The 13667-nt window shown below is 47.3% G+C and overlaps 1 protein-coding gene across 1 annotated transcript; it reads right to left on the bottom strand.

Annotated features, from left to right (window-relative positions):
• Positions 1–8044: 8044 nt before the first annotated feature.
• Positions 8045–11511, bottom strand: LOC103225570 (PRAME family member 18). Its single transcript, XM_007980485.3, has 3 exons — positions 11179–11511; positions 10211–10792; positions 8045–9253 (listed from the first exon to the last, which is right to left on the bottom strand). Exons 1-3 carry the CDS (start codon positions 11463–11465, stop codon positions 8680–8682), a joined length of 1443 nt encoding a protein of 480 aa, XP_007978676.2. The 5' UTR covers positions 11466–11511; the 3' UTR covers positions 8045–8679.
• Between the last annotated feature and the right edge of the window lie 2156 nt (positions 11512–13667).

Genomic DNA, 13667 nt, shown 5'->3' with positions numbered 1-13667 from the left:
GTCCTTGTTGTTGCCTTCTGATCCCAGAGGCCTTGGGTTTGTGGTCACAGGAGCCCTACCTACTCCCCATGCACCCCCAGCCCAAGATAAACAAACTCCTGCAGAATCCCTGGTCCATGTATTTGAGATCCCCAGATCGTGCCACATCACTCCAGCCTGGGTGACAGAGCAAGACTCAGGGCCAAAAAAACAAAAAATTAGCCAAGCATGGTGGTGGGCACTTGTAGTTCCAGCTATTCAGGAGGCTGAGGCAGGAGAATCGCTTGAATCCGGGAGGCAGAGGTTTCAGTGAGCTGAGATCGCACCACTACACTCCAACCTGAGCAACAGAGCAAGACTCCATCTCAAAAAAAAAAAAAGAAAGAAAAGAAAAGTAAAAGAGAAAATCAAAAGCACTAAGCTATGTTTTTAATGAGATTCTGCCCCAGGAAGTCAGGCATCCAAATGAAATTTCCTCACTTTCATCAGTTCCTTCCTGTTCTTTACTTCTCTTTACAAATCTACTACCTCCTCGCTTTGTTCTGTGGCTGATCAGTTGGTTAATATACACAAGATGCACACACAGGGCCTGGACATTCTATGTGGGCAAAGAGTGTGAGTCACTCAAATAAAACCCCTTCTCAGGGTCCCTCCCTGCTAACCAGATGCTGAGACCCTGTTCAGTCCTAATGGGCAGATCCAGAATAATCCATTTCTGACCATTAGCTGTGCTGGGAAAGAGCTTCGCTGCACAAGGCATGGCCCCTGCTTTGGAAGAGGGCATTCACACCAGTGATTATCTGGAGCCTTAGGGCATCACCAAGCCATACCTGTCCTGATGGTGGGCAGTGGTCCTTCCTTAATTAAACTAATTGTGTCTTATAAAGATATCAAAATTGCCTTTTAGCAAAATACTACCAATAATATAAAAATACGGCCTTGCACAGTGGCTCATGCCTGTAACAGTAGCACTTTGGGAGGCCGAGGCGGGTGGATCACAAGATCAAGGGATCGAGACCATCCTAGCTAACACGGTGAAACCCTGTCTCTACTAAGAATACAAAAATTAGCTGGGCATGATGGTACGTGCCTATACTCCCAGTTACTCGAGAGGCTGAAGCAGGAGAATTACTTGAACCTGGAGGGCAGAGGTTGCAGTGAGCTGAGACTCTGCCACCACACTCGAGCCTGGTGACAGAACAAGACTCCATCTCAAAAACAAAACAAAACAAAACAAAATAATATATGAACACTAATAATCATATGGACATAAAACATGGTTTAAATATGTATTTACCACATTCAAAAATCAAGCATGTTTTTTGGGGGCTAAGTCATACTGATGAGAGATCTTTTCTTAATACCCTTCCCATATCTAGCAGAATAAAGAAGAAGACTAGTGTATATAGGGAAAAGAAAGTGAGATCAGACTATTACTGTGTCTATGTAGAAAAGGAAGACATAAGAAACTTCATTTTGACCTGTACCCTGAACAATTATTTTAGCCCTGAGATGCTGTTAATCTGTAACTTTAGCCCCAGCCTTGAGCTCACAGAAGCTTGTGTTATATAGAATCAGGGTTTAAGGGATCTAGGGCTGTGCAGGATGTGCTTTGCTAGCAAAATGTTTACAGGCAGTATACTTGATAAAAGTCATCGCCATTCTCCATTCTCAAGTAACCAGGGACACAATGCACTGTGGAAAGCTGCAGGGACCTCTGCCCTGGAAAGCCAGGTATTGTCCAAGGTTTCTCCACATGGGATGGTCTGAAATATGGCCTTATGGGATGAGAAAGACCTGACTGTCCCCCCAGCCTGACACCCGCGAAGGGGCTGTGCTGAGGATTAGTAAAAGAGGAAGGCCTCTTGCAGCTGAGTTAAGAGGAAGGCCTCTGTCTCCTGCCTGCCCCTGGGAACTGAATGTCTCAGGATAAAACCCGATTGTACCTTTGTTCTATTCTGAGATAGGAGAAAAACCGCCTTGTGGAGGGAGGCGAGACATGTTAGCAGCGATGCTGCTTTGTTACTCTTTACTCCACTGAGATGTTTGGGTGGAGAAAAGCATAAATCTGGCCTGTGTGCACATCCAGGCATCGTATCTTCCCTTGAACTTATTTGTGACACAGATTCCTTTGCTCACATGGTTTCTTGCTGACCTTCTCCCCACTGTCACCCTGCTCTTCTGTCACATTCCCCTTGCTGAGATAGTGAAAATAGTAATCAATAAATACTGAGGGAACTCAGAGACCCGCGCCAGTGTGGGTCCTCCGTGTGCTGAGTGCCGGTCTCCTGGGCCCATTTTTCTTTCTCTATACTTTATCTCTGTGTCTTATTTATTTTCTCAGTCTCTCATCCCACCTGATGAGAAGTACCCACAGGTGTGGCAGGGCAGGCCCCCTTCAAGTGTATAAAATTGGAGTGTGACAGGTCTCATCAGGTTACGTAAGGGCGCATGTCCCCTGCCTGAACCCTGAAGGCCAGGTGGGAAGCCAAGACTCTTGCGCCCAGCCAAGAAGCGGGTGTCCCCGAGAACCCAAACATCCCAGACAGTATCTCAGAACCTACCAAGCAAACGAACCTGATTGCTCAAAATCAGTGGACAAAGAGCTAGAAAATTCACTTAAAAGCAGTTTGGAGACAGGAGGTGGCGCAGATTTTGGGGGCTGTGCTGCTGCTGCCCGGGAGTGCCCTGCATGTGAATCCTAATCAACTCATGTATTTGCCAAGCTGGGCTCGTCTGAGTCATCCTTTGATCTCTTGACTCCTTTCCAGTTTGGCGGGGAAAGTGGTACAGCCCTGTTTTTTCTCGGAGCAAGCGTGTTTTGGAATTGCACATCCTTAGAGGGCAGATAATAGTCAAGTTCCTGTGGGTGATGAGTGACCTTCCCTACGGTGAGAAACATTACACAAAGGGCATCCGAGTGAGGACCCTGCTGAGGACTCAGGTGAGAAACACTACACAAAGGGCATCCAAGTGAGGACCCTGCTGAGGACTCAGGGCCTGGTATTGTTAGGCAGGGACCTTGAGCGAGAGCCTCAGCTTTCCTGAAAAATGAAGATGGTGGTGCCCACCACCTGTGTGACCGTGGTAGGATCCAATGAGATGGGGCAAGTTAAGGGCTTGGCATAGGGCCTGGCATCCAGGAAGAGTGAAATTAATGCATTTTTTTCCTCCTTTTTCCCTTCCAGTAGAAGCCCCCATGATTATTCATCCCTTGTTCTGAAAACTAAAAATAAAATCCTAAGCTCCCCCTATGTACTGAACAGATTCCTTCTTGGTCAAGTGTGCCCCCCAGAGAAATCTTTAAAACTGTTCTGGCCATGGCAGAATGGGAGGTTAGACACGTCTCATTTTACTTCCTTCCTTTCATGGTTTAGACACAAAAACTGATCAGCATTCATGTTAAAATACAGATTATAAGGCTGACTGAATAGACTAGGGTCATAAGATACCAAGTTATATACAGGACTTAAGGTCTTCCCAGGCAAGGGTTAAGTCAGGGGCCCCTACCCTTAAAAACTTAACTATACACCTTTTTAATTAATTTTTTTTTGAGGTGGAGTCTCGCTCTGTAGCCCAGACTGAAGGGCAGTGGCATGATCTTGGCTCACTGCAACCTCCGCCTCCCAGATTCAAGCAATTCTCCTGCCTCAGTCTTCCGAATAGCTGGGATTACAGGTGCATACCGCCACACCCGGCCAAATTTTTGTATTTTTAGTAGAGACAGGGTTTCACCATCTTGGCCAGGCAGGTCTTGAACTGCTGACCTCGTTATCCACCCACTTCAGCCTCCCAAAGTGCTGGGATTACAGGCAAGAGCCACTGCGCCCGGCTGAATGAACTATATTCTAACTGCCACGGCGTTTTTCTCTTCCTCTAGCAGCTGAACAAGCACTGGCCCTAAGATAAGCAATATTGAAACGATCGCGGCTCATCCGTCCCAGATTCTGACTAACTGATCCCTGCTCCACATGCCAGGACTCCAGCTTTGATTGGACAAGAGATTGATTCCAGTAACTTCCTCCGGATGAGAGACCTCTGGCCATTGACTGGTTCCGACCACTTGAAAGAGACTTAGCACACGAGCGTCTTCGTGTCTCTGATGCACCCTTTGATGTAGGGGGTATAGCTATAATGCACTGAAATGTGAAATCTCGGTGCAGCGTGGTAGTTCACACCTGTAATCTCAGCACTTTGGGAGACCGAGGCAGGCAGATCACCTGAGGTCAGGAGTTCCAGACCCGGCTGGCCAACACAGTGAAACCCTACCTCTACTAAAAATACAAAAAGTAGCCAGGTGTGGCGACACGTACCTGTAGTCTCAGCTACTTGGCTGAGGCAGGAGAATCGCTTGAACCCGGGAGGCAGAAGATACAGTGAGCCAAGATGGTGCCATTGCACTCCAGCCTGGGTGACAGAGCAAGACGCTGTCTCAAAAAAGAAAAAGAAATGTGAAGTCTCCATCCCAAAGTGAACATGGGAGGTAAGCCATGCGTATGTTTATTCAATATGCATGTGTTAGGCCTCCTTCATGAATACTCAGCCCATTTCATAACCTGTTGGGTGGGTATACTTGCCAGCCCACTCAGCATACATTCCTGTCTCATCACTTCCTCCCTGGAAGTACCAGTGAAGGATCTTTTCTGAAAACTGCACTTTCCAGCCTGAGGCATGGCCAGCCTGCAGGCCATAAGCTACAGAAATATATCTTTTTTTTTCTTTTTAAGTAGAGACAGGGTTTTGCCTTGTTGTCCAGGCTAGAACTCCTTGGCTCAAGTAATCCACCCAGATCGGCCTCCCAAAGTGCTGGAATTACAGGTGTGAGCCACCTTCCTTGGCCTATAGAAATAGATCTTTTTTTTTTTTTTTTTTTTTTTTTTTTAAGAGGGAGTCTCACTCTTTGCCCAGGCTGGAGTTCAGTGGCATGATCTCGGCTCACTGCAATCTCCGCCTCCCGGGTTCAAGTGATTCTCCTGCCTCAGCCTCCTGATTAGCTGGAATTACAGACATGTGCCACCATGCCCAGCTAATTTTTGTTTTTTGTTTTTTGGTTTTTTTTAGAGACGGAGTCTCGCTCTGTCGCCCAGGCTGGAGTGCAGTGGCCGGATCTCAGCTCACTGCAAGCTCTGCCTCTCGGGTTTACACCATTCTCCTGCCTCAGCCTCCCGAGTAGCTGGGATTACAGGCATGTGCCACCACGCCCAGCTAATTTTTGTATTTTTTAGTAGAGACCGGGTTTCACCATGTTGGCCAAGATGGTCTCGATCTCTTGACCTTGTGATCCACCCACCTCGGCCTCCCAAAATGCTGGGATTACAGGTATGAGCCACTGCGCCCGGCCTAGAAATATGTGTTATAATAAAAAAGAGCCATGTGTGGTGTCTCATGCCTGTAATCCCAATACTTTGGAAGGCTAAGATTGAAGCACTGATTGAGCCTGGCAGTTCTAGACCAGTCCAGGTAATACAGAGAGACTCCAGCAACATGAGACCTCCAGTACATGTTGAATAGGAGTGGTCACATGTAGATGCTCATCACAGCACTATTCACAACAGCAAAGACATGGAATCCACTGGAATGCCCATCAGTGGTGGACTGGATTAACAAACTGTGGTACATATACACCATGGAAACCTACACAGCCATAAACAAGAACAAGATAACGCCCTTTCACCAGGTCCTCTTCCTCCCTTTGCAGCAACATGGATGAAGCTAGAAGCCATTATGCTAAGCAAACTGAAGCAGGAACAGAAAACCAAACACTACATGTTCTCACTTATAAATGGGAGCCAAACATTAAGTATACATGGCATAATAATGGAAACAATAGATGCCCAGGACTACTGGGGAGTGGAGGGTGGAAGCGGGGTGGGTATCAAAAAACTAGCAAAACTGGCTGGGCATGGTGTCTCACACCTGTAATCCCAGCACTGTAGGAGGCCAAGGCTGGTGCACCATTTGAGGTCAGGAGTTCAAGACCAGCCTGACCAACATGGTGAAACTCTGTCTCTACTAAAAATACAAAAACTTAGCCGGGCATGGTAATGCAAATCTGTAGTCTCAGCTACTTGGCAGGCCAAGGCGGGTTAATTGCTTGACTCTGGGAGGCAGAGGTTGCAGTGAGCTGAGATCAGGGCACTACACTCCAGCCTGGGTGGCAGAGTAAGATGCTGCCTCAAAAAACAAAAAACAAACAAACAAACAAAAAAATTACCAAAATTATCTGATAGTTTGTCTATGATCTATAGAACAAACTTGCATCTGTCTTTCTGAAACTAAAATACAAGGGTGAAAACCTGTGATTTTCAGTGATTGGTTAGAGAGCTGACAAATCACCATCTCTTTAGAGTCACCCACTAGATTTCGGCTTTGTCATTTTGGGGAGGTCACAGTTTCTTGTTTGCTCTAGTTTGTTGTAGATATAGATCTATATTTTTGCACTGAAGGAGGAATGATTTGCTCCAGTTTTCTGTCTGGCTTGTTTTGATTTGGACTGAATACATTCCCTTGGTGAATCTTCACCACTAGGTTGCTGCTTCTTCTTGACTCCAGGTGGTGGTTTAAGCTCAGGTTTACCTAAGTTTTAGTAAACCATGAGAGTGCTGCCAGTCCCAAATGGGGGAAGTCCCAAAGGGATTCTCATGGCAGTGTAGGAGCGCTAGCTAGGTCAAGCCCAGGTTTTCCTGTTTTTTGATAAGGACAGAAGGGAGGTGATAGGAAGATCTCTCATTGAAATGAGTTAGTTTCCAAAAGGATGTCTATTTCCATTAATGAGGGCTGGAAATATTTAGAATGTATTGTCCACCTAAATGATTTTAGCAGTATTCTGAAAGAGAAAGTGGATGTCTTTACTGGACACAGTTACTTTAATTCAGTAAACCCCACTAGTCACCATGAGGATAGGTCAGTGCCCTGGTTTTCCTGTTTTTTGATAAGGTGTTACAGGAAGGTCTCTCCTTGAAATGACTTAATTTCCAAAAGGATGCATATTTCTATTGATGTGGGCTAGAAATGTTTAGAATGTATTATCTACCTAAATGCTTTTAGCATTTTTCTAAGAGAAATTGGACATCTTTACTAGACACAATTACGTTAATTCAGTAAAACCCACCAGCCAGCATGAGGACAGGCAAAGGTTGGCGATGCCATGAGGCTCCCGCTAATACATTCTACGGCCATTGCCTTCCAAGGCAGGGGGCCGCATCTTTGTGCAGTGAAGCCCTTTCCTGACATGGCCAATGATCAGGAACAGATTCTCCCGGATCTGCCCATGAGGAGTGAACAGGGTCTCAGTATCTGGGGCGCAGTGAGGGCCCCTGACAAGAAGAGGGTTGACTCAATGGCTCATCATCACTGCCCACACAGAATGGTCCAGGTGCCAGGCATGCATCTTTTGTGGCTGAACCCGGTGAACAACTACAGGAGAAAGTAAGGAACAGATGACTGGAAAGGTAAAGAATGGGCATAAATTAATCAAAATAATCGAAGTTTAGGCCAGGCACGGTGGTTCACGCCTGTAATCCTAGCACTTTGGGAGGCTTCCTTGAGGTCACTTGGGGTTAGGAGTTTGAGACCAGTCAGGCCAACATGGTGAGACCCCATCTCTACCAAAAATACAAATTCCCTTGAACCTGGGAGTTGGAGGTTGCAGTGAGCCAAGATCGCACCACTGCACTCCAGCCTAGGTGACAGAGCAAGACTCCATCTAAAAAAAAAAAAAAAAAAAAAAAACCAGGTCAGGCTCAGTGGCTCATGCCTGTAGTCCTAGCACTTTGGGAGGCCAAGGTGGGCAGATTACCTGAGGTAGGGAGTTCGAGACCAATTTGACCAACATGGAGAAAACCCCATTTCTATTAAAAATACAAAATTAGCCAGGCATGGTGGTACCTGCCTGAGATCCCAGCTACTCGGAAGACTGAGGCAGGAGAATCGCTTGAACCCGGGAGGTGGAGGTGCGGTGAGCCAAGATCACACCATTTCTCTCCAACTTAGGCAACAAGAGCGAATCTCTAAAACAAACAAACAAACAAAAAAAACAAAAAGAAAGAAAAGAAAAAAACAACAACAAAACGAAGTTTATTTGGATTCCTTTATTTCCTGCAGATGAACCTAAATCACAGATGAACTAGTATCTCTTTTTTCAATTCACCAGTAACTAAAGATTTCTGATGTATAAATCGTTAAAACAGGCTAATCAATCATGAAGGACAGCAGAGTTGCCATTTAGGTTCTCTTTACTTCCGAAATTTCTTTGTATCCATCCTTGCTGAGATAATTCCCTCACTCTAGAACTTCAGGTTCTATTTCTGACTGTCTAGGACACAGGTCCCTGAGTCTCATTGACTCCATTCAACCTTTTCCCCAGTGCTGCCCCCTACTGGTTTTTGGTTTTTTTGTTAGTTTGTTTTTTCCACTCACAGGAAGCACATGCCTGAAACAAAGGATTCTCTGCTCCCTTTATAACGCACCTATAGAACTGGCACAGCAGCTCCTGCCTGTAATCCCAGAATCTTGGGAGGCCAAGCAGGAGGCTCGCTTGAGCCTAAGAGTTTGAGAACAGCCTGGACAACATGGGGAAACTCTGTCTCAAATTTTTAAATAAAAATTGTAAAATAAGGAAAAAGAAAAAGAAAAGGCATCTATGTCCCAGATTTTAGTTTCCAAGTGCCTGGAGAAAAAACTTTTTATACCTCCACCCTACTAAGCAGGGCTTCTCCAGAAGCAAAAACTGAGCTCCAGTTGTTCAGTGGGCGACGTGCCACAGCAAGGGCAGGAGACGGGACCGAAGAAGATCCTGTTGGGCTGCCTTACTTCCCTCAGTATACGCATCAGCTCAGCCTGAAGTGGGGTGAGGAGCTCCCAAACGACACGACCCCTGTTGTCAAGACTCTCCCGAGGGGCAGGATATGTTTCCAGGCTCAGCTTGCTCAGCCTGCCTGTGTGACGCAGCAGGTCCTTCAGAGTATCCATGGAGGTGTCATTGCCGTGAAAGCAGAAAGTGGTGAGGTTGCAGCAGCGACTCAGGGCAGGCAGGATGACCCTGAGTTTGGAGTTCCCAATCCCACAGTCCACTAAGAAGAGGGTCTGAAGAGTGACAGCAACTTTCTCTAGCAGAGCTCGGAGGGGCTCAAGACGGAGGAAGCGCAGCACACCGTGACTCAGATTCAGCTGCTTCAGTTGACTGAGACTTGGGTACCGGGGCAGACACTTCAAGTCCCCTTCCTCTAGGGAGCCATAAGTTAATGCCAACGTCTCCAACGGGCTCTTGAGGCACCTGGGGAGAGCTAGAAGTTAGTTCTGGGCAATGGTACCAGTTAGAGGAGGGTGGTGGAAAATAACCTCAAGGGAAGAGCCTGTTTCACCCAAACACAAGTTTGTTCTCATCATCTAATCACGGTCCTCCTGCAAGGTGCTGCCTGGTGAGGACTCTGATCATTCAGGGGCAGTCCCATTTTAGGCTCAGTCCTTTCACCATCACTCGTGTGATTGGTTCAAGGCCACAAAATCTCTAACGCCCCTTTTCTTCATCTTCCAGCAGAAATCTTCATCTCTGGGCCACAGGAGGCCTGTGGAAGATATGCCCAAAGAACTGACCTGAGCAAGGTCTAGGGACGTCAGTTAGGGCTGCCTGCCTTCAGAGGTTTCCTGACATGGCCACATCTGCAAACCACCTATCTCTTTGTACCGCTCTCATGCCTGCTCCCTCACCTCCATCCCAGAAGCATGCGTTTCCCATGTCAATTACCTTTCCTGGAGTTCAAAACAACCTTTTACAGACAGAGAATTAGAGACAGGATCATTCACGTTCGCTAAGCTGTGAGGACAGAGCGTCTTCTGTGAAACGCACAGGTTTGATGCACTTTCTCTTCTTTTATACCCTCCTTTCTGTTGCCTCTTTTTTTTTTTTTTAATCATATTCACTTTAAACACACTTCCTAACAAGGAATTCACAAAAGCATCCTCACTAGATCTGAACCCCCACTAACCAGCTCCCTACACGATGTCCCCCCCTCTCTGTAGTATCGACCCCCGGTCATCCCTCTGCCCTTACTGGAGCCATCCCGTGATACCCACTTCAGGATATAGAGCACCAAACAGGACAGTGCGTTCTAGTGTCCCCTTCCCTGTGACATCGCCTGTGGCTGGCACACAGTAGATGCCCACTAGTGTTTAGTGTAACAAAAAAAGGCTGTGCCATGGCCCACAGAGAAAGCTCACCATCCTTCCTCACCTGATCAACCGGTCCAGGTAGCCTTTGAGGAAGCAGACCCTTCTTATATAAAGCGTATGGAGGTAGTCCAGCCTGCGGAACACAGAGCCGAATGCAGCAACTAACTGTTCTTTGCTGTCAGGGCTTGGCAGGTAATAATGACAGCCATCGGAGACAAAGAGTTTGCGAAGATTCCTCATCTGGCTCAGGTAACGGCTAAACTCTACTATGATACATGACCAGCACATGTTCCAAATTTCCAACACTTGGATACTGTCTGGGTATACTGTTTCCAATATGTTTCTGAAATTTAGAATGCACGTTGAATAATTCACCACCTTAGTACAGCACAGGTATACTGAACCTCTTCTGTGCTGGACCCACCCAGAGAGGAAGCTCAGACCTTCATCCAGGGATTTCTCCTTGAAGCAAACATCCACGAACACCTTCAAGGGCTGCTTCTCTCCTGTCCTTGGACAGTCCTCCACTGTCTGCGTCTTACTCATGGCCTTTGAGGAGCAGGACAGGGGCCTGGCTCCAGACCATATGGTCCAGAAATTCTCATCAACATCCCGCAAATCCAGCACCTGCAGTTTCCACCTCCTGTGAGTCACATGGGGGAAAAGCTCAGAATGTAGGCAAGGACCCACCCCCGACCTGGGCTTTCACTCCGCATCGAGGACCTCAGCTGCTTTTGTCCTCAGTGCCCCTCCTTCTGTCTCTTCTCCATCCCTTTCCCCCTTGGATTCTGCCTGGTCCCCACTTCTAGTGCCTTTACCTTCCACTGGGAGGAAGCAGGTTCCTGTTTCCTCAGTGGACCCTGCGTAGTGAGCAGTCCTTTCCCAGAGGAGCTGGGCAATGGCCAAGAACTTTCCCAGCTTTCTCACTGGCACCATCAGAAGCCCCGGGGCCACCCTCGGGCTCCCAATTTTTCTGACCCAGCTGTTTATTCCCTGGACACCTGGGCCCTCTCCACCTGGGTCACTCACCTGGGGCGAACCTTCTGGGCAAGCAGGCAATCAATCCCATCCACTATATAATGTAAGATCTCCAGATCAGGCGTCTTCATCAGGGACCCCAGAGGGAGGCGGGGGAAGGGCCAGGCCCGCACCATCACCTTCAGAACCTCGCAGCGTCTCCTAATGAAGGCCTCTACAAAGAGTAGGGGAAAGAGCTCCCTGGGCAGCTCCTCCAGGACGGAGATGGCCAAGGCCTCCTCCCTCAGCAGGCTCTGCCCTGCCAGCTCCAGTAGTCTGGGTGGGGTCTGGAGGTTCATCCTGATGCAAATCTGCAAGAAAGCAAATCCAGAGAAAAGACAAACTTCTCAGGCCAGTCCTCTCATACCCTGACTTCTCCTAGGGCAGAAGTCACTACTCTGGCAGGTGTGAAAGGGTTCTTAGTTTACCCCAATTCCATTCTGCAACAATTGCCCACTGAGACATAGTTCTGCCCTTCTGGTACCAGGAAGAGTGTCTTCCAACCTCCAAGGAGCAGGCAAGACCACTCCTACTCCATGAATTTTCATTCATTGCTCCCCCCAACTTTATTAGCTCTGGGAAGTGTTGTTACCCAGGATCTCCAAAGCTCGGCGCCTTTTTTGAGAAAAAAAATGTCTTCTCAATTTAAGGGTCTAAAACAATGGTCATGTGGCGGGGCTTAGTGGCTCACAACGGTAGTCCCAGCACTTTGGAGGCCAAGGTGGGCGGCTCACTTGAGGTCAGGAGTTAAGAGCTAGGAGTTAGGAGTTGTTGGCCAGCCTGGTCAACAAGGTGAAACCCAGTCTCTACTAAAAATACAAAAAGTAGCCAGGCATGGTGGTAGGTGCCTGTAATCCCAGCTACTTGGGAGGCTGAGGCACAAGAATCGCTTGAACCCAGGAGGCGGAGGTTGCAGTGAGCCTAGATAGCACCACTGCACTCCAGCCTGGGCAATAGAGTGAGACTCTGTCTCAAAAAGAAAAACAAAAGAAAACAATAAAACAGTAAAACAATGGTAATGGGAGTCTCCTGTGACCCCAAACAGCCTGCAGTCTCAGTTCCCACAATGAACTTGACTGGGAGAGACTAAAGGGATTTTTTAAATTAGATGCCATTATGTTCTCTCTAAAAAGAGTAATGAGGGGCCATGCATGGAGGCTCAGAACTGTAATTCCAACACTTTGGGAAGCCAAGGCAGAACAATCGCTTAAGCCCAGGAGCGGCTGACCAGCCTGGGCTACATAGTGAGACCCTGTCTCTCCAAAAAAATATAAAAACTAGCTGGATGTTGTGGTGCACACCTGTAGTCCCAGTTACTCTGCAGGCTGAGGTGGAAGGATGGCTTGTGTCTGGGAAACAGAAGTTACAGTGATCTGAGACTGTGCCACGGCACCCCCAGCCTGGGCAGAAGAGCAGGAGTCTGTCTTAAAAAAATAGATAAATATATAAATGGAGTGGAGTCCAGAGAAACAAATGGATCCCACATTCAGAACAAAGACTCCATTCTTGAAAATGGTGCATGAGATCAGTCATGCTGGCTCATGCCAGTAGTCCCAAGACTTTAGAAGGCAAAGTAGGAGGTTTGCTTGAATCTAGGCGTCCCAGACCAGCCTGGGTAACAAACTAAGACCCCATCACTATTTAAAAAAAAAAAAAAAAAAAAAAAGGCCCGGCACAGTGGCTCACACCTGTAATATCAGCACTTTGGGAGGCTGAGGCAGGCAGATCACCTGAGTTTGGGGGTTCAAGACCAGCCTGGCCAACATAGTGAAACCCCATCCCTATTAAAAATACAAAAATTAGCCAGGCATGGTGGCGCACGCCTGTAGTCTCAGCTACTCAAGAGGCTGAAGCAGAAGAATCACTTGAACCCGGGAAGCAGAAGTTGCAGTGAGCCAAGATCGTGCCTCTGCACTAGAACCTGGGCAACAGAGTGAGATCTCGTTTCAAAAAAAAAAAAACGACAAACAATTAGCCAGTTATGCTGGTGCATGCCTAAAGTTTCAGCTACTCAGAAGGCTGAGAGAGGAGGATTGCTTGAGCCCGGAAGACAGAGGTTGCAGTGAGTCGAGATTGCAACATTGCAACACTGCACTTCACTGCACACAGCAAGACACTGTCTCAAAGAAGAAGAAAAAAAAAAAAGACTTCAGTCAATTTCATTCTTTTTTAACTGCTTGATTAGGAACTTTGAGGTTGGGCACGGTGGCTCACGCCTATAATCCCAGCACTTTGGGAGGCCGAGGTGGGCAGATCACAAGGTCAGGTGTTCGAGACCAGCCTGGCCAACATGGTGAAACCCTGTCTCTACTAAAAATACAAAAATTAGCCAGGCATGGTGGTGGGCTCCTGTAACCCCAGCTACTCAGAAGGCTAAGGCGGGAGGCGGAAGTTGCAGTGTGCCAAGACCACACCATTGCACTCTAGCCTGAGCAACAGAACAAGACTCCATCTCAGAAAAAAAAAAAAAAAAAAAAAACTTTGAAATAACATCAACTAAA

The sequence above is a fragment of the Chlorocebus sabaeus genome, chromosome 20 (assembly GCF_047675955.1).
Source record: "Chlorocebus sabaeus isolate Y175 chromosome 20, mChlSab1.0.hap1, whole genome shotgun sequence".
In the NCBI taxonomy this organism is placed as follows: domain Eukaryota; kingdom Metazoa; phylum Chordata; class Mammalia; order Primates; family Cercopithecidae; genus Chlorocebus; species Chlorocebus sabaeus.
This window is presented reverse-complemented; position numbering and strand designations above follow the sequence as displayed.

Bases quoted from the DNA above. Each gene is read 5' to 3' on its own strand.
- LOC103225570 (XM_007980485.3), bottom strand. From the start codon at position 11,465: ATGAACCTCCAGACCCCACCCAGACTACTGGAGCTGGCAGGGCAGAGC. The intron at 10,793-11,178 runs GTGAGTGACCCA...TGTGACTCACAG, and splicing joins GCCCAGAAGGTTCGCCCCAG to GAGGTGGAAACTGCAGGTGC. The intron at 9,254-10,210 runs GTGAGGAAGGAT...AGCTCTCCCCAG, and splicing joins TACCTGGACCGGTTGATCAG to GTGCCTCAAGAGCCCGTTGG.